This window comes from Ascaphus truei, chromosome 13 (assembly GCF_040206685.1).
Source record: "Ascaphus truei isolate aAscTru1 chromosome 13, aAscTru1.hap1, whole genome shotgun sequence".
NCBI lineage: Eukaryota > Metazoa > Chordata > Amphibia > Anura > Ascaphidae > Ascaphus > Ascaphus truei.
In genome coordinates, this window is record NC_134495.1 from 36861430 (window position 1) to 36882399 (window position 20970).

Here is a 20970-nt window from a genome sequence, read left to right on the forward strand (position 1 = left end):
GGCGGGGTAAAGGCACCAGAGGCCGGCGGGGTAAAGGGACCAGAGGCCGGCGGGGTAAAGGGACCAGAGGCCGGCGGGGTAAAGGGACCAGAGGCCGGCGGGGTAAAGGGACCAGAGGCCGGCGGGGTAAAGGCACCAGAGGCCGGCGGGGTAAAGGGACCAGAGGCCGGCGGGGTAAAGGGACCAGAGGCCGGCGGGGTAAAGGGACCAGAGGCCGGCGGGGTAAAGGGACCAGTGGCCGGCGGGGTAAAGGGACCAGAGGCCGGCGGGGTAAAGGGACCAGAGGCCGGCGGGGTAAAGGGACCAGTGGCCGGCGGCGGCCAAATATCCGGCGCTGAAGAATCAGCGGCAGAACTGATGCAGTGACACGTCCCAGCCCGCTGTGGAGACCCAGCTGCCCCCCACGTCTCCCCCCCCTAAATCACAGAGAACCACGGAGATAAAACTAATGCAGAATTTTATTTTCCTCTGATAAGTCCACATCATTTATAATAATAATAAAAAAGGAAAAAAAATAAAATAAGGTTTAAACGGGAAGACGCAGCTCCGGGGGGCCGCGGGTTTATGGGGGACCCTTTGCCGCTGTAGGTGGGCAGACACTGTACCGCGCACGGCAGCGCTGTGACGTTGCTGGGCCCTACGGGAGCCACGGGTTAAAGGGAACCGAGAAGGGGCCCAGAGAGAGGGAGCCCCTCATTGCACGAACGCTACAACCACCCAAGTGTCCGGCAGGCAGCAGCGGCGACAAACTCTTCCGCGAATTTAAAGTCTCCGAAAGGGCGAAATCAAAACGGGTAAAAAGAAGCGAAAAAACGGAAATGGGGGTGGGGAGGGAGAGATTTACAGAGTAACTCCCGCCGGGCGTGGCTGCAGAGCGTGGCACCGTGTCACCCCCTTGCAGGGCATCCCGTGGGCATGGTCAGCGGCGGCCTCCGCGGTCTCGCACGGGCGTGCTCCGGCTGCGGCTCCGGCTGTGTCTCTTCGAGTCGCGACGCTCCCGCTCGCGGGGATGCTCGCGCCTCTTCTCGCGCTCGGCTTCGCGGGCGCGCTCCCGTACCCGCTCGGCCTCCTCACGCTCTTTGGCGCGCTCCTTGCGGCCCTCCTCTTCCTGCTCCTCCTGCTCCTTGCGGCGCTTCTCGCGCTCCTTCGTTCGCTCCGCCCGCTCGGCGACCTTCTGTAAAATCTGCAGGGAGGCATTAAAGAGTGTTAGCTCTTAATACTGATTTCCCCAACCCCCCCCCCTCTTGCCCCAGGTAGGGGTATCAGGTACCTGGTCATCAGTCAGCGGCAGCCAATATATACAGGGGGCAGCTTTGGTCTTGTGGAACAGGTCGTCCAGGAGTTTGGCTGGAGGCTCCTCCTGCACTTTCTCTGTGAGCAGCAGAGACATGGAGTTAGATACGCCGGCGGGGGAGAGAGGGTCACAATGACCAAGGCGGGGCGAGACACCCACAGTACCCAGTCCGGAGAGAGACACACACAGAACCCAGTCCGGAGACACACACACACACACAAAACCCAGTCCAAAGACACACACACAGAACTCAGTCCAGAGACACACACACACACAGAACTCAGTCCAGAGAGACACACACACACACAGAACCCAGTCCAGAGAGACACACACAGAACCCAGTCCAGAGAGACACACACAGAACCCAGTCCAGAGAGACACACAGAACCCAGTCCAGAGGCACACACACACACACACACACACACACACACAGAACCCAGTCCAGAGACACACACAGAACCCAGTCCAGAGACACACACACACAACCCAGTCGAGACACACACACACAACCCAGTCGAGACACACACACACACCCTCACACACCGTACCCAGGCCGAGAGACACACACACACACACACACACACACAAACACAAACACACAGTGACCCAGGTCGGACAAGACTGTGATGGTGAAGAGGTAGCCAGGCTCACTAATTAAGGTTAAACATGTTTGGTTACCTCTGATCCATGTTTTGGGGTTCAGGAGTGTGAGCTCCTGAACCCAACTTTTGTTAAAGCATTACCTGTAATTATGCAATAAAGTATTTTATGTGTTTTACCTTTCCAGGGATGCCAGCAAGTCGGGATTGCTGTGGTATGAGTTTCAAGGAGAGGGGGTGGGAGGGTGGTGGAGAAAGTGTCAGAAGATTGTGTCTATCTAGTCAGGGGCCAGAGTTGCTGGTTCCCCTAAAAATGTACCCAGGAATCAGGTTGGATGCCTGGATGCATGTAGACAGTGTCTCAGTAATATCTCCCTTTGAAAACGCTTGTGCGACTCACCACTAGGGGTCCCTGCTTCAGCACAGCCTAGAAAGGTAAAGGCATAGGGATGTGAGGTGTCCCTGAAACAGTCACGGGGTTTCTAGGTTAATGGGGATACCCAGTAAATGTCCAGGTCACCCAGAACCTGTATAGGGGTCTGGCGGTACTCCAATCATCTACAAGGTTGTGAGGGGACTTTTAAAAGTCCAGTCCTAAGTTTATGGTATATAATGTGGGGCATACGGCTAGTAAGAAATAACGTGCAGCTTCTTATTCTATTCCCCATAACCAAAAGACTTAGGATATTTTGAAAGTGTATATTTGATGGAACAGTGAGTGTGTTTTCAAACCTGTGTTTGTGTACAGAAAGGAGCTGGGACTTTCAGAACCAGTGCTCTGACAGGCCCTGGGCCAGTGGTGCCAGAAGGTCTGGCAGGACATCTCAAGATGAAAGCCCAGAGGATAACCAAGGTGTCAAGACCATTTGGACAGGAGAGAAGGATTCAAGTATCCACGTCCTGAGATCAATGGACGCTCTTTGCATTTCCATTGATCCCCACCAAACTGGCAGGAGCCTGTCACCGTGGGTGGCATTGAGGGAACCATGGCCAGAGTGGCCAAATTGCCCATGCCCCTTGGTTCATTCAGATTTCCAGGTAACCCTGTGTCTACCAGTTTGTCTCTGATTGGAGGCGGAGATATTTCTCATGCTTTGGATTGGGCTATAGTATTTTTTTTTAAATGAAAGTCAGAGGTATTATAACCCCTTGCGCCCATTAGATAGGGGTCTCTCATAGTTCTCCAGTCCTCTAAGATTCTCAGCGTCTAAGTCTCCAATTGCAAGTCTCCAGCAAGAAAAGGGCTGCTTCAGCGAAAGCTGCCTGGAATATTTTCTGTCCTGTTTTTGCAACTGTTATCAGGGATAGGATTCCCTGCACCTAGGGAGAGTCTAGGTTGTGCCCCAATTCCCAATTAAGTGTGTCTTTTTGATGTAGTTTGTGTAACATTGTGTTTGCTTTTCCTCTGAATAAATTTACAATTTATCTCATTAACTTGTTTTGCTCAATGCATGATCCTGGTAAAAAGGTGTAAATGGCCTAGTCTTCCGTGACAAAGACGCAATCACACAGTGACCCAGGGCGCGGCGCGCACACACACACACACACACACACACACACACACACACAGTGACCCGGTAGAGACGCAGACACATGCACACACTGAGCCGAGCCAGGCGCGTGCACACAGTGACCCGGGCGAGACACACCACACACAGTGACCCGGGCGAGACACACACACCACACACAGTGACCCGGGCGAGACGCGCACTCACACACAGTGACCCGGGCGAGACTCCCACACACAGTGACCCGGGCGAGACTCCCACACACAGTGACCCGGGCGAGACTCACACACACACAGTGACCCGGGCGAGACACATACACACACACAGTGACCCAGGCGAGACACACACACACACACACACACACACAGTGACCCAGGCGAGACACACACACAGTGACCCAGGCGAGACACACACACACAAACACACACACAGTGACCCAAGCGAGACACACACACACACAGTGACCCAGGCGAGACACACACACACACACACACACACACACACACACACACACACACACACACAGTGACCCGGGCGACACACATACACACACACACAGTGACCCAGGCGAGAGACACACACACACACAGTGACCCAGGCGGAGAGACACACACACACACAGTGACCCAGGCGAGACACACACACACACAGTGACCCAGGCGAGACACACACACACAGTGACCCAGGCGAGACACACACACACAGTGACCCAGGCGAGAGACACACACACACACACAGTGACCCAAGCGAGACACACACACACACACACACACAGTGACCCAGGCGAGACACACACACAGTGACCCAGGCGAGAAACACACACACAGTGACCCAAGCGAGACACACACACACAGTGACCAGGCGAGACACACACACACACACAGTGACCCAGGCGACACACACACACACAGTGACCCAGGCGAGACACACACACACAGTGACCCAGGCGAGACACACACACACAGTGACCCAGGCGAGACACACACACACAGTGACCCAGGCGAGACACACACACACATACACACACACACACACAGTGACCCAGACGAGACACACACACACACAGTGACCCAGACGAGACACACACACACACAGTGACCCAGGCGAGACACACACACAGTGACCCAGGCGAGACACACACACAGTGACCCGGGCGAGACACACACACACACACACACACACACACACACACACAGTGACCCAAGCGAGACACACACACACACACACACACTGTGACCCAGGCGAGACACACACACACAGTGACCCGGGCGAGACACACACACACACACACAGTGACCCGGGCGAGACACACACACACACACACAGTGACCCAGGCGAGACAAACACACACACAGTGACCCAGGCGAGACAAACACACACACAGTGACCGGGCGAGACACACACACACACACACACACACACACAGTGACCCAGGCGAGACAAACACACACACAGTGACCCAGGCGAGACACACACACACAGTGACCCAGGCGAGACACACACACACACACACACACACCGTGACCCAGGCGAGACAAACACACACACAGTGACCCAAGCGAGACACACACACACACACAGTGACCCGTGCGAGACACACACACACACACACACACAGTGACCCAGGCGAGACACACACACAGTGACCCAGGCGAGACACACACACACAAACACACACACAGTGACCCAAGCGAGACACACACACACACAGTGACCCAGGCGAGACACACACACACACACACACACACACACACACACACACACACACACACACAGTGACCCGGGCGACACACATACACACACACACAGTGACCCAGGCGAGAGACACACACACACACAGTGACCCAGGCGAGAGACACACTCACACACAGTGACCCGGGCGAGACTCCACACACAGTGACCCGGGCGAGACTCCCACACACAGTGACCCGGGCGAGACTCACACACACACAGTGACCCGGGCGAGACACATACACACACACAGTGACCCAGGTGAGACACACACACACACACACACACACACACAGTGACCCAGGCGAGACACACACACAGTGACCCAGGCGAGACACACACACACAAACACACACACAGTGACCCAAGCGAGACACACACACACACACACACACACACACACACACACAGTGACCCGGGCGACACACATACACACACACACAGTGACCCAGGCGAGAGACACACACACACACAGTGACCCAGGCGAGAGACACACACACACACAGTGACCCAGGCGAGACACACACACACACAGTGACCCAGGCGAGACACACACACACAGTGACCCAGGCGAGACACACACACACAGTGACCCAGGCGAGAGACACACACACACACAGTGACCCAGGCGACACACACACACACACAGTGACCCAGGCGAGACACACACACACACACACACACAGTGACCCAGGCGAGACACACACACAGTGACCCAGGCGAGAAACACACACACAGTGACCCAAGCGAGACACACACACACACAGTGACCCAGGCGAGACACACACACACACACAGTGACCCAGGCGACACACACACACACACAGTGACCCAGGCGAGACACACACACACAGTGACCCAGGCGAGACACACACACACAGTGACCCAGGCGAGACACACACACACACAGTGACCCAGGCGAGACACACACACACATACACACACACACACAGTGACCCAGACGAGACACACACACACACAGTGACCCAGACGAGACACACACACACACAGTGACCCAGGCGAGACACCCACACAGTGACCCAGGCGACACACACACACAGTGACCCGGCGAGACACACACACACACACACACACACACACACACACACACACACAGTGACCCAAGCGAGACACACACACACACACACACACACACACTGTGACCCAGGCGAGACACACACACACAGTGACCCGGGCGAGACACACACACACACACACAGTGACCCGGGCGAGACACACACACACACACACAGTGACCCAGGCGAGACAAACACACACACAGTGACCCAGGCGAGACAAACACACACACAGTGACCCGGGCGAGACACACACACACACACACACACACACACAGTGACCCAGCGAGACAAACACACACACAGTGACCCAGGCGAGACACACACACACAGTGACCCAGGCGAGACACACACACACACACACACACACACACACACCGTGACCCAGGCGAGACAAACACACACACAGTGACCCAAGCGAGACACACACACACACACAGTGACCCGTGCGAGACACACACACACACACACACACACACACACACAGTGACCCGGGCGAGACACACACACACACACACAGTGACCCAGGTGAGACAAACACACACACAGTGACCCAGGCGAGACACACACACACACAGTGACCCAGGCGAGAGACACACACACAGTGACCCAGGCGAGACACACACACACACAGTGACCCAGGCGAGACACACACACACAGTGACCCAAGCGAGACACACACACACACAGTGACCCAGGCGAGAGACACACACACAGTGACCCAGGCGAGACACACACACACACACACACACACAGTGACCCAGACGAGACAAACACACACAGGGACCCAGGCGAGACACACACACACAGTGACCCAGGCGAGACACACACACACAGTGACCCAGGCGAGACACACACACACAGTGACCCAGGCAAGACACACACACACAGGGACCCAGGCGAGACACACACACACAGTGACCCAGGCGAGACACACACACAGTGACCCAGGCGAGACACACACACACAGTGACCCAGGCGAGACACACACACACAGTGACCCAGGCGAGACACACACACACAGTGACCCAGGCGAGACACACACAGTGACCCAGACGAGACACACACACACAGTGACCCGGGCGAGACACACACACACACAGTGACCCAGGCGAGACACACACACAGTGACCCAGACGAGACACCACACACACACACAGTGACCCGGGCGAGACGCGCGCACAAAGTGACCCGGCCGAGACACACACACACACACACACACACACACACACACACACACACCTTTCTTCTCGCTCTTCTTCTCCTTGGATTTAGCGCGCTCTTTACGCCGGCGGTCTCGTGACCGTGATCGGGGCCCCTCGCGTATCTTGTCCCGGTCCCACTCTCTCTCTGAGCGTGTCCGCTCCCTCCTCTCCATTTCCCGCTCCCGCTCTGCCCATTGCTCCCGCGGGCCTCGCTCATGTTCCCTGTGCTCGCCCCTGGGGGGCGCCGGGCCGTGTGGGTGCAGGTGCGGGGGAGGGTGGGGGTGCGGGGGTTCCTCCAGCTTGGGCTCGGGGGGCCGCGCCACCAGAAGCCCCCTATGGAAATCCAGCTGGAAACAGAAAGCAGGGTGTGTGACGAGGAGGAACAAGCTCTTACTCTGGGCGGTGGATACATGGAACAGCCTCCCAGCAGAGGTGGGGGAGGGGGGGAAGTCTCACCTCATCTTGCTCTGCGAAGTCCGCAGACAGGAATTTGGGGTTGGACTGCGGCCATTTCACTCCGTGAAGAGCGTTCCGGGTCACAACGGCTTCTTCTAAACTGGAGTACTACGGGGCGGAGAGGGGAGAGTGAGCGAGGAGAGGAGGTTAGGCGGGGGGAGGTTAGGAGGGCGGGGGGGGGGGGGGGAGAGGTTAGGAGGGGCGGGGGGGAGGGAGAGGTTAGGAGGGCGGGGGGGGGGGGGGAGAGGTTAGGAGGGCGGGGGGGGGGGGGGGGAGAGGTTAGGAGGGCGGGGGGGAGAGGTTAGGAGGGCGGGGGGGGGGGGAAGAGGTTAGGAGGGCGGGGGGGGGGAGAGGTTAGGAGGGCGGGGGGGAGAGGTTAGGAGGGCGGGGGGGGAGAGGTTAGGAGGGCGGGGGGGGAGGGAGAGGTCAGGAGGGCGGGGGGGAGGTTAGGAGGGGAGAGGTTAGAAGGGCGGGGGGGGGAGAGGTTAGAAGGGCGGGGGGGGTAGAGGTTAGGAGGTCGGGGGGGGGGAGAGGTTAGGAGGGTGGGGAGAGGTTAGGAGGGTGGGGGGGGGGAGAGGTTAGGAGGGTGGGGGGGGGGAGAGGTTAGGAGGGCGGGGGGGGGAAAGGTTAGGAGGGCGGGGGGGGGAAAGGTTAGGAGGGCGGGGGGGGGGAAAAGGTTAGGAGGGCGGGGGGGGGAAAAGGTTAGGAGGGCGGGGGGGGAAAGGTTAGGAGGGCGGGGGGGGGGGAAAGGTTAGGAGGGCGGGGGGGGGGGAAAGGTTAGGAGGGCGGGGGGGGGGGAAAGGTTAGGAGGGCAGGGGGGGAAAGGTTAGGAGGGCAGGGGGGGAAAGGTTAGGAGGGCGGGGGGGAAAGGTTAGGAGGGCGGGGGGGGGGGTTAGGAGGGCGGGGGGGGGTTAGGAGGGCGGGGGGGGTTAGGAGGGTGGGGGGGGGGGGGAGGTTAGGAGGGCGGGGGGGGGGAAAGGTTAGGAGGGCGGGGGGGGGGGGAAAGGTTAGGAGGGCGGGGGGGGGGGAAAGGTTAGGAGGGCAGGGGGGGAAAGGTTAGGAGGGCGGGGGGGGGGGGGGGGGAGAGGTTAGGAGGGCGGGGGGGGGGGGGGGGGGGGGGGGGACATCACAGACAGCAGGGAGACATCTTCTCACCGTCACGTAGCAGTGAGATTTTATCTTATCGATCCAGAAACTCTCCTCCACCAGCGTCCCCGTGCGGCCCAGTAACTCCTTCAGCTGCCCCAGGGTGAAAGGTCGGACCTGCAGTGGGGTATATTTCCATTACAGGGATACCGATTACACAGACAGACAGACGTACGTCACCATATCACACACAAGCCCAGGCTCTCTACCTCCTCCACCGGGAGGCGATTCCCAGCACCCACCACCCTCCGGCTTGAGATCCCGCCTCTATAAGCGGTGCATGGCGGGGGGGTCCGTTAGTCTCGCATGGTCCCCCACACTCACCAGGTTACAGATGTGCACGATGCAGCTGGGCTTCCGCCGCGGGGGCGAGGGGAGCTGAGAGGCGGAACGCACGGGGTCGTCGATGGTGATGGACACGCCCGTCCGCTGTTGACTGATGGATCGCCTCAGGAGGGTGTCGCCCAGCGTGACTGCCCGAGAGAGAGACAGGGGGTGAGAGGATGACAGGTGGAGGAGAACCAAGAGCCGGCATACCAAGGCCACAGCGCCACCATGTTTAATGTCAGCCCTCCTGCATGCTCACCTCTGACCTCCGCCTGCACGGGGGGCTCTGGCAGGGGCTTCTTCACTTCCTGCTCCTTAGGGGGAGGGGCTTCCGTCTCCGTTGGAACCGGCACTGGTTCTGGGGGAGGAGCTTCCGGCGTTGCCACTACTTCTTCCTCCTGCCCATTCTCCTGCACCTCTGCCGGCACCACCTGAGGGGAGAAGGCGGCGTCACTCACACCGCGGGACACCCTGACCCCCGTCTGTGTCACTGTGCGGGGAAGGGGGGGGGGAAGTGTCACTGTGCGGGGAAGGGGGGTGTCACTGTGCGGGGAAGGGGGGATGTCACTGTGCGGAGAAGGGGGGTGTCACTGTGCGGGGAAGGGGGGGGGGGGGAAGTGTCACTGTGCGGGAAGGGGGGTGTCACTGTGCGGGGAAGGGGGGGTGTCACTGTGCGGGGAAGGGGGGATGTCACTGTGCGGAGAAGGGGGGTGTCACTGTGCGGGGAAGGGGGGGTGTCACTGTGCGGGGAAGGGGGGGTGTCACTGTGCGGAGAAGGGGGGGTGTCACTGTGCGGGGAAGGGGGGTGTCACTGTGCGGGGAAGGGGGGTGTCACTGTGCGGGGAAGGGGGGGTGTCACTGTGCGGAGAAGGGGGGGTGTCACTGTGCGGGGAAGGGCGGGTGTCACTGTGCGGGGAAGGGGGGTGTCACTGTGCGGAGAAGGGGGGGTGTCACTGTGCGGGGAAGGGGGGTGTCACTGTGCGGGGAAGGCTGGTGTCACTGTGCGGGGAAGGGGGGTGTCACTGTGCGGGGAAGGGGGGGTGTCACTGTGCGGGGAAGGGGGGGTGTCACTGTGCGGGGAAGGGGGGGTGTCACTGTGCGGGGAAGGGGGGTGTCACTGTGCGGGGAAGGGGGGTGTCACTGTGCGGGGAAGGGGGGGTGTCACTGTGCGGGGGGAAAGGGGGGGTGTCACTGTGCGGGGAAGGGGGGTGTCACTGTGCGGGGAAGGGGGGGTGTCACTGTGCGGGGAAGGGGGGGTGTCACTGTGCGGGGAAGGGGGGGGTGTCACTGTGCGGGGAAGGGGGGGTGTCACTGTGCGGGGAAGGGGGGTGTCACTGTGCGGGGAAGGGGGCTGTCACTGTGCGGGGAAGGGGGCTGTCACTGTGCGGGGAAGGGGGGTGTCACTGTGCGGGGAAGGGGGGGTGTCACTGTGCGGGGAAGGGGGGGTGTCACTGTGCGGGGAAGGGGGGTGTCACTGTGCGGGGAAGGGGGGTGTCACTGTGCGGGAAGGGGGGTGTCACTGTGCGGGGAAGGGGGGTGTCACTGTGCAGGGAAGGGGGGGTGTCACTGTGCGGGGAAGGGGGGGTGTCACTGTGCGGGGAAGGGGGGGTGTCACTGTGCGGGGAAGGGGGGGTGTCACTGTGCGGGGAAGGGGGGGTGTCACTGTGCGGGGAAGGGGGGGGTGTCACTGTGCGGGGAAGGGGGGGTGTCACTGTGCGGGGAAGGGGGGGTGTCACTGTGCGGGGAAGGTGGGTGTCACTGTGCGGGGAAGGGGGGGTGTCACTGTGCGGGGAAGGGGGGTGTCACTGTGCGGGGAAGGGGGGGTGTCACTGTGCGGGGAAGGGGGGTGTCACTGTGCGGGGAAGGGGGGTGTCACTGTGCGGGGAAGGGGGGGTGTCACTGTGCGGGGAAGGGGGGGTGTCACTGTGCGGGGAAGGGGGGGTGTCACTGTGCGGGGAAGGGGGGGTGTCACTGTGCGGGGAAGGGGGGGTGTCACTGTGCGGGGAAGGGGGGGTGTCACTGTGCGGGAAGGGGGGGTGTCACTGTGCGGGGAAGGGGGGGTGTCACTGTGCGGGGAAGGGGGGGTGTCACTGTGCGGGGAAGGGGGGGTGTCACTGTGCGGGGAAGGGGGGGTGTCACTGTGCGGGGAAGGGGGGGTGTCACTGTGCGGGGAAGGGGGGTGTCACTGTGCGGGGAAGGGGGGTGTCACTGTGCGGGGAAGGGGGGTGTCACTGTGCGGGGAAGGGGGGGGTGTCACTGTGCGGGGAAGGGGGGGTGTCACTGTGCGGGAAGGGGGGGTGTCACTGTGCGGGGAAGGGGGGGTGTCACTGTGCGGGGAAGGGGGGTGTCACTGTGCGGAGAAGGGGGGTGTCACTGTGCGGGGAAGGGGGGGTCACTGTGCGGGGAAGGGGGGTGTCACTGTGCGGGGAAGGGGGGTGTCACTGTGCGGGAAGGGGGGTGTCACTGTGCGGGGAAGGGGGGTGTCACTGTGCGGGGAAGGGGGGTGTCACTGTGCGGGGAAGGGGGTGTCACTGTGCGGGGAAGGGGGGTGTCACTGTGCGGGGAAGGGGGGTGTCACTGTGCGGGGAAGGGGGGTGTCACTGTGCGGGGAAGGGGGGTGTCACTGTGCGGGGAAGGGGGGTGTCACTGTGCGGGGAAGGGGGGGTGTCACTGTGCGGGGAAGGGGGGGTGTCACTGTGCGGGGAAGGGGGGGGGTGTCACTGTGCGGGGAAGGGGGGGGGTGTCACTGTGCGGGGAAGGGGGGGGGGTGTCACTGTGCGGGGAAGGGGGGGTGTCACTGTGCGGGGAAGGGGGGTGTCACTGTGCGGGGAAGGGGGGTGTCACTGTGCGGGGAAGGGGGGGTGTCACTGTGCGGGGAAGGGGGGGTGTCACTGTGCGGGGAAGGGGGGGTGTCACTGTGCGGAGAAGGGGGGTGTCACTGTGCGGAGAAGGGGGGTGTCACTGTGCGGAGAAGGGGGGTGTCACTGTGCGGAGAAGGGGGTGTCACTGTGCGGGGAAGGGGGGGTGTCACTGTGCGGGGAAGGGGGGGTGTCACTGTGCGGGGAAGGGGGGGTGTCACTGTGCGGGGAAGGGGGGTTGTCACTGTGCGGGGAAGGGGGGGTGTCACTGTGCGGGGAAGGGGGGGTGTCACTGTGCGGGGAAGGGGGGGTGTCACTGTGCGGGGAAGGGGGGGTGTCACTGTGCGGGGAAGGGGGGGTGTCACTGTGCGGGGAAGGGGGGGGTCACTGTGCGGGGAAGGGGGGGTGTCACTGTGCGGGGAAGGGGGGTGTCACTGTGCGGGGAAGGGGGGGTGTCACTGTGCGGGGAAGGGGGGGTGTCACTGTGCGGGGAAGGGGGGGTGTCACTGTGCGGGGAAGGGGGGGTGTCACTGTGCGGGGAAGGGGGGGTGTCACTGTGCGGGGAAGGGGGGGTGTCGCTGTGCGGGGAAGGGGGGGTGTCGCTGTGCGGGGAAGGGGGGTGTCACTGTGCGGGGATGGGGGGGTGTCACTGTGCGGGGAAGGGGGGTGTCACTGTGCGGGGATGGGGGGGTGTCACTGTGCGGGGAAGGGGGGTGTCACTGTGCGGGGAAGGGGGGGTGTCACTGTGCGGGGAAGGGGGGGTGTCACTGTGCGGGGAAGGGGGGGGTGTCACTGTGCGGGGAAGGGGGGGTGTCGCTGTGCGGGGAAGGGGGGGTGTCGCTGTGCGGGGAAGGGGGGTGTCACTGTGCGGGGATGGGGGGGTGTCACTGTGCGGGGAAGGGGGGTGTCACTGTGCGGGGATGGGGGGGTGTCACTGTGCGGGGAAGGGGGGTGTCACTGTGGGGGATGGGGGGGTGTCACTGTGCGGGGAAGGGGGGTGTCACTGTGCGGGGAAGGGGGGGTGTCACTGTGCGGGGAAGGGGGGGTGTCACTGTGCGGGGAAGGGGGGGTGTCGCTGTGCGGGGAAGGGGGGGTGTCGCTGTGCGGGGAAGGGGGGTGTCACTGTGCGGGGATGGGGGGGTGTCACTGTGCGGGGAAGGGGGGTGTCACTGTGCGGGGATGGGGGGGTGTCACTGTGCGGGGAAGGGGGGTGTCACTGTGGGGGGATGGGGGGGTGTCACTGTGCGGGGAAGGGGGGTGTCACTGTGCGGGGAAGGGGGGGTGTCACTGTGCGGGGAAGGGGGGTGTCACTGTGGGGGGATGGGGGGGTGTCACTGTGCGGGGAAGGGGGGTGTCACTGTGGGGGGATGGGGGGGTGTCACTGTGCGGGGAAGGGGGGTGTGACCCTGCCCGTGTGCGTCCCTCCTGATCTGCGGCCTCAGTGATGAAGGCTCTCACCTGGGTGACGGTCCTGCAGATTTTCAGGCCTTTGTCGTGGGAGTTTTCGTCTCCGTTCCGCTCGCTGTTGTCGTCGGAAATGCGCGCGTCGTCGGCGTGTAGATCCAGCACCGCGTCCTGCTTGATCTCCTTGATCTCCGGGATCAGGCTCTGGGGAGGGAGAGATATAGTGTCTCTGCGCCTCCCAATAGGGGAGCAACTGCAGTGAAACGCTGACTGCTAAACCCCAAGATCGGCAGAGACCCCCTCCCCCCAGGTGAGATGCGGGGCTCTGCCTGTGCAAGTGTAACCCGTTAACCATGTCACTGCTGGCGTCCTGCAGATGGTGTCACCTTCTGGTCACTTGTCCTACTTACAAAGAACCCAAAGGGTCATGCAGCGTTTCCAGTAAACCCCAAAATCTGCCCCGCCACCCCCCGTATGCAGAAGGCCAGGAGTTATGTTACCATATAGACACATTAATACGTTTTGTGGCAAATGCCCCTTTCCTTAAACCTCCGGACGGACATACCTTGAGGGAGTCGGTGGAGATGCTGATGGAGGGCTTCTTCTGGGTGGTGGCCGTGCTGGCGCCCCAACGCCTGCGCCTGGCCGGGTGAGCCCCCTCGCTGTCGCTGTTCACAGTGGGGGATGCGAGAGGCTGAGAGGTACTTTTACCGGCCGCTAAGGGGGGAGGAGACAGGGTTACAGCGACAGGGCGGCACAGCCATCAGTAACCCCCTCCCTGCCAGAGACCCCACATGGCAACCAGGACCCCCCCCTCCCGTGCGAGAAATCCCCCCCCCCCCCCCCCCCCCCCCCCCCGGGATCAGGGATCTTACTTACAGATCACAGAGATCTTCCGCTTGAAAACTCTTGGCGTCGTGCTCTAAAGAGAGGGAGAAACGGGCCGAGAGAAGGCGGAGGGGGCGAGAGAGGTGAGAGAGGGCCCCCGGGGGAAGAAAGGACAACGTGTTAGGCAATTATAACAAGAGCAGAAATAAAGGAAAATAAATAAAAAAGAAACGAAACAGAAGAAAAAAGTGAGAAGAATAAAACCCCCGAACTCTTCCTATGAGGGAGAGAGGCCGGCCGGGTGCGGAGAGGGTTAAAGCGCTGCGTGTGAGGGACCCCGACAAGGAGAGACCCCCATCTACCAGAACCCGCTATATCTGCCAATACTACAGCACTCCCCCGGGCGAGCGTCCAGAGAGGTGTGCGCACAGACGCGGTGTGTGACGGGGATCTAATATCTGCCCCCCCACACGGCGCGCATGCATACCTGCCTGACCCCCCCCCCTCCCCCCGCGCGTGCATATCTGCCCCCATCCCCGCGGCGCGCACGCATATGTGCCCCCCATACCCGCGGCGCGTGCATATCTGCCCCCTCTCAGCGCGCACGCATATCTGTCCCCTCGCAGCGCGCACGCATATCTGCCCCCTCTCAGCGCGCGTGCATATCTGCCCCCTCAGCGCGCGTGCATATCTGCCCCCTCTCAGCGCGCGTGCATATCTGCCCCCACCCCCGCGGCGCGCACGCATATCTGCCCCCACCCCCGCGGCGCGCACGCATATCTGCCCCCACCCCCGCGGCGCGCACGCATATCTGCCCCCACCCCAGCGGCGCGCACGCATATCTCCATATGCAGCACGGTGACACTAGCCGCGGTACAGCACGGTGACACTAGCCGCGGTACAGCACGGTGACACTAGCCGCGGTACAGCACGGTGACACTAGCCGCGGTACAGCAGGGTGACACTAGCCGCGGTACAGCAGGGTGACACTAGCCGCGGTACAGCACGGTGACACTAGCCGCGGTACAGCACGGTGACACTAGCCGCGGTACAGCACGGTGACACTAGCCGCGGTACAGCACGGTGACACTAGCCGCGGTACAGCACGGTGACACTAGCCGCGGTACAGCACGGTGACACTAGCCGCGGTACAGCACGGTGACACTAGCCGCGGTACAGCACGGTGACACTAGCCGCGGTACAGCACGGTGACACTAGCCGCGGTACAGCACGGTGACACTAGCCGCGGTACAGCACGGTGACACTAGCCGCGGTACAGCACGGTGACACTAGCCGCGGTACAGCACGGTGACACTAGCCGCGGTACAGCACGGTGACACTAGCCGCGGTACAGCACGGTGACACTAGCCGCGGTACAGCACGGTGACACTAGCCGCGGTACAGCACGGTGACACTAGCCGCGGTACAGCACGGTGACACTAGCCGCGGTACAGCACGGTGACACTAGCCGCGGTACAGCACGGTGACACTAGCCGCGGTACAGCACGGTGACACTAGCCGCGGTACAGCACGGTGACACTAGCCGCGGTACAGCACGGTGACACTAGCCGCGGTACAGCACGGTGACACTAGCCGCGGTACAGCACGGTGACACTAGCCGCGGTACAGCACGGTTATGAAACAGATCATTTCCCGACTGCAGCTGTTTGTGGAAGGGGTGTGGTTACCAAGCTCTGCACCGATTGGCTGATCCCTGGGTGATGTCATGCCATTTTACAGAAGGGCTTCTGGGAGTGTAGTTTGTCTACTTGTCAATACAGTACGATACTATTGGAAGAGTCGCAGACTACAACTCCCAGAAGCCCCTGCAAAAAAGAAAGATCACACGACACACAGCAGCAGCGTGAAACACAGCAGCAAGTAGGTTTATGCGCCCCCCTCCCCTCAAGTATCCATCTCCTCTCCAACTGCTGCCACCCTCATGTTCCGATTAACCCTTTCCCTGCCAGATGCCCGCCATGCAGCAGTTACGCCCCCTGCGATGCCCGGCAGGCCGTCTCGTCTCACATGAAGATCAGGAAAAGAAAATGGAGGGAAGAGGAATAATAATAAATAAATAAATAAACGGGTCTCTCCGGAATTATAATAAAAAAAAATAATGTAAGTAAAAAAAACAACAAACAAAAAAAAAAAACAAATGAAATCAATAAGAATTCAGATAAACCTATAAAAAGGCTAAGGACAGAGATATGGAAATAGAGAAAAATAAACCAACACATCTGAGTGATGAAGTGTCCGGGGACCCCGTGAGTCGCCCACGCGGGTCGGGAATGGCCGTGCGCCCACTCGGCTTATTTTGGAATTGGTTGGGCCTTGTGTTTTTGGAGGGTGGTGAGATGGGAAGTGGCGAGAAAGGTGGGTGAGAAGGGGCCGCCACCCCGCCCCCTCGTTACGCTCCACAGCTCAGATAACGGTCCGTTTGGTGAAAGTCTGGTGGAGAAGCAGGGGCAGAGAGACAGCGTGGGACGCAGAGGGAAGACCCCAGCACAGGTTCAATGTGTTACTGTGCCGGCAGCGACAGGCAGGGGATGTGTGCTCCGTCCCGCGGCTCAGGGACCTCACACTCCACATCTTGGGTTTGGTAAAGTCTGGTGGAGAAGCAGGGGCAGAACGAGCCAGCGTGTGACGTAGAGGAAAGACCCCAGCACAGGTTCAATGTGTTACTGTGCCGGCAGCGACAGGCAGGGGATGTGTGCTCCGTCCCGCGGCTCAGGGACCTCACACTCCACAGTCTTGGGTTTGGTGAAAGTCTGGTGGAGAAGCAGGGGCAGAGAGCGAGCGTGGGACGCAGAGGAAAGACCCCAGCACAGGTTCAATGTGTTACTGTGCCGGCAGCGACAGGCAGGGGATGTGTGCTCCGTCCCGCGGCTCAGGGACCTCACACTCCACATCTTGGGTTTGGTAACATCCGGTGGAGAAGCAGGGGCAGAGAGACAGCGTGTGACGCAGAGGGAAGACCCCAGCACAGGTTCAATGTGTTACTGTGCCGGCAGCGACAGGCAGGGGATGTGTGCTCCGTCCCGCGGCTCAGGGACCTCACACTCCACATCTTGGGTTTGGTGAAAGTCTGGTGGAGAAGCAGGGGCAGAGAGACAGCGTGGGACGCAGAGGAAAGACCCCAGCACAGGTTCAATGTGTTACTGTGCCGGCAGCGACAGGCAGGGATGTGTGCTCCGTCCCGCGGCTCAGGGACCTCACACTCCACATCTTGGGTTTGGTGAAAGTCTGGTGGAGAAGCAGGGGCAGAGAGACAGCGTGGGACGCAGAGGAAAGACCCCAGCACAGGTTCAATGTGTTACTGTGCCGGCAGCGGATGTGTGCTCCGTCCCGCGGCTCAGGGACCACCGTACACTCCACATCTTGGGTTTGGTGAAAGTCTGGTGGAGAAGCAGGGGCAGAGAGCGAGCGTGGGACGCAGAGGAAAGACCCCAGCACAGGTTCAATGTGTTACTGTGCCGGCAGCGACAGGCAGGGGATGTGTGCTCCGTCCCGCGGCTCAGGGACCTCACACTCCACATCTTGGGTTTGGTCACATCCGGTGGAGAAGCAGGGGCAGAGAGACAGCGTGGGACGCAGAGGAAAGACCCCAGCACAGGTTCAATGTGTTACTGTGCCGGCAGCGACAGTCAGGGGATGTGTGCTCCGTCCCGCGGCTCAGGGACCTCACACTCCACATCTTGGGTTTGGTCACAGTCCTGGTGGTGCAGGGGCAGAGAGCGAGCGTGGGACGCAGAGGAAAGACCCCAGCACAGGTTCAATGTGTTACTGTGCCGGCAGCGACAGGCAGGGGATGTGTGCTCCGTCCCGCGGCTCAGGGACCTCACACTCCACATCTTGGGTTTGGTCACAGTCCCTGGTGGTGCAGGGGCAGAGAGACAGCGTGGGACGCAGAGGGAAGACCCCAGCACAGGTTCAATGTGTTACTGTGCCGGCAGCGACAGGCAGGGGATGTGTGCTCCGTCCCGCGGCTCAGGGACCTCACACTCCACATCTTGGGTTTGGTCACAGTCCTGGTGGTGCAGGGGCAGAGGAAGGACAGCGTGGGACGCAGAGGAAGGACCCCACACAGGATCAACATGTGATTGCAGGCAGCGACAATGACGACGTGCGCTCTGTCCCGCGGCTAGGGGACCTCACACTCCACACCTTGTGTTTGCAGTCAGGTTGAACAATGGTGGACTAGTCACCATACACGGTCACCCTATTGCACGGACACAGTTCCAGCCCTTACTAATGTCTTGTATTAATCACAACCCGCCATGGACAAATCCTTTGTAGTAGCTGCTCGTACGAGAAGGGACAGGATTGCGTTCTCTGCCACAGTAAATCATCGGCATTCCAGGGAACGCTCTCTCCAGTCGTTGCAACTGGGTCTCGGCAACAACGCGTGGCATGGACCTCTCGCAGCCGGGCAGCCGCGTGCCACACCTGCATGTGCTGGCGGTGTGACGGAGAGGCGTGATCAGAGTCCTTGAAACACCACAGGAAACGTCCTCCCCGGGAGAGAACCAGTAACGATGGTCCTGGCTGAGAGGAGAGGCTTCTGCTTTCATCAGCTCTCCGGTTTAGCGCCAGCCCAGGTCCGTATTACAGAAGACGGGCCCCAGTCTCTGTTCCTGGACGACGTGACAGCACGTTACACTGGACACGCTAGGTTTCGTGTCGGTGGGGAGCGGCTGGGAGGAGTTGACGCCCTCCCCCAGGCCCTCCCTTCCTTTCATTCTGTCCGGCACCCTCAGGGGCTACACGGTTAAAGCTGGGCTCTGAGTGGGTGACGCTTGGCAGTCCGGCAGGGTTTTGGCGATGGGACAGGTGTCTTTACGGAGGAAGGAACGGCACACACACTTATACAGGCTTCGCTGGTGGACAAGGGAGGCGGGGAGAGAGCAGGGAGCACCTTATAACACCATCTCCCCCCACCCGCCCCGCTGCTGCTCCATGATCACACCCCGCCCGGACCACCCCACCCACCCCGTTCATGAGAAGGACCCACCCTTAACGCAGGGCCGAGTATTAAGACCATACTGGAGAATTTAGGGCCATATGAAAAGGTTTGGTGTGTGCGTGTGATACACATCCCCCCTCCCCCAAGCTCCCGCAGTCCTAGCCGTTTATCTCAACTTGTTTTAAGGGTGTTGGTGGAAGACCCCAAACCAGTAATGCCCACCCACCCCGTGTCTGATCGGTTGAAAAGCAGGGTGCGGTGAGAGCCGCCATCTTACCTCTTTCTTGTCGCCCTCCTCGGCAGGTGGGGGAGGCCCTGCCTCTTGAGTTTCGCTCTCTGCGGCCTCCATTGCCGGGTCCGTGCTCTCTGGTGCGCTGTAAGGGAGAGGAGCGTCAGGTTTGGGCACAGGGAGGTGACACGAACATGCGGCCCTCACAGAGGGAGTGAGGGCAGGGGCTGCCCTTTCGCCATCTGCACAATACACAGGCATTTCAACTCTCAAGGCAAGAAAGATCAGAACCAGATGCAGCAGCGCGGCTTCGGAGACGCGAGACAGAGCAGCCTGTGCGGTCTCTTTAGTTATTTGCGCAGGGCCGGTCAGACTGCTCTATCGATATCAAATTCTCCCTCCCCCCCGAAATCAAAGTCTCCCTCCTCCTCCTCTCTCCCCGACATTAGTCTCCATCATCGCCCCCTAATAAAGTCCCCCCTCCTCTCGATATTAGGTTGCCCTCCTCTCGATATTAAGGTTGCCCTCCTCTCTCCCCGATATTAGTCTCGATATTAAAATCTCCCTAAACTACCCTGATATTAAAGTCTCCCTCCACTCCCCCGATATTAGTCTCCCCATCTCAACTCGATATTAAAGTCTCCTCCTCTCCCCCGATATTGAAGTCTCCGTCCTCTCCCCCGATATTAAAGTCTCCCTCCTCTCCCCCGATATTAGTCTCCCCTCCTCAACTCGATATTAAAGTCTCCCTCCTCCCCCCGATATTTAAGTCTCCCTCCTCTCCCCCCGATATTAAAGTCTCCCTCCCCTCCCCCGATATTAAAGTCTCCCTCCTCTCCCCCGATATTGAAGTCTCCGTCCTCTCCCCCGATATTAAAGTCTCCCTCCTCTCCCCCGATATTAGTCTCCCTCCTCTCCCCCGATATTAAAGTCTCCCTCCCCTCCCCCGATATTAAAGTCTCCCTCCTCTCCCCCGATATTAAAGTCTCCCTCCTCTCCCCCGATATTTAAGTCTCCCTCCTCTCCCCCCGATATTAAAGTCTCCCTCCTCTCCCCCGATATTTAAGTCTCCCTCCTCTCCCCCCGATATTAAGTCTCCCTCCCCCTCCCCGATATTAAAGTCTCCCTCCTCTCCCCCGATATTAAAGTCTCCCTCCCCCCCCGATATTTAAGTCTGCCTCCTCTCCCCCGATATTTAAGTCTGCCTCCTCTCCCCCGATATTTAAGTCTCCCTCCTCTCCCCGATATTAAAGTCTCCCTCCTCTCCCCCGATATTAAAGTCTCCCTCCTTTCCTCGATATTAAAGTCTCCCTCCTCTCTCCCGATATTAAAGTCTCCCTCCT

The 20970-nt window shown here is 60.5% G+C and overlaps 1 protein-coding gene across 1 annotated transcript in view; it reads right to left on the reverse strand.

The window, feature by feature from the left end:
• Nucleotides 1-440: 440 nt before the first annotated feature.
• Nucleotides 441-20970, reverse strand: part of ACIN1 (apoptotic chromatin condensation inducer 1) — a 51864-nt gene continuing 31334 nt past the window's right edge. The window contains exons 10-20 of the mRNA XM_075568001.1: nt 19676-19935; nt 14484-14526; nt 14170-14321; nt 13659-13808; nt 9602-9773; nt 9340-9488; nt 9025-9132; nt 7870-7977; nt 7451-7760; nt 1271-1371; nt 441-1183 (exon numbers count right to left, since the gene is read on the reverse strand). Coding sequence (XP_075424116.1) covers nt 920-1183; nt 1271-1371; nt 7451-7760; nt 7870-7977; nt 9025-9132; nt 9340-9488; nt 9602-9773; nt 13659-13808; nt 14170-14321; nt 14484-14526; nt 19676-19935 — 1817 coding nt within the window. The 3' untranslated portion in view covers nt 441-919. The remainder of the gene's footprint in view (nt 1184-1270; nt 1372-7450; nt 7761-7869; nt 7978-9024; nt 9133-9339; nt 9489-9601; nt 9774-13658; nt 13809-14169; nt 14322-14483; nt 14527-19675; nt 19936-20970) is intronic.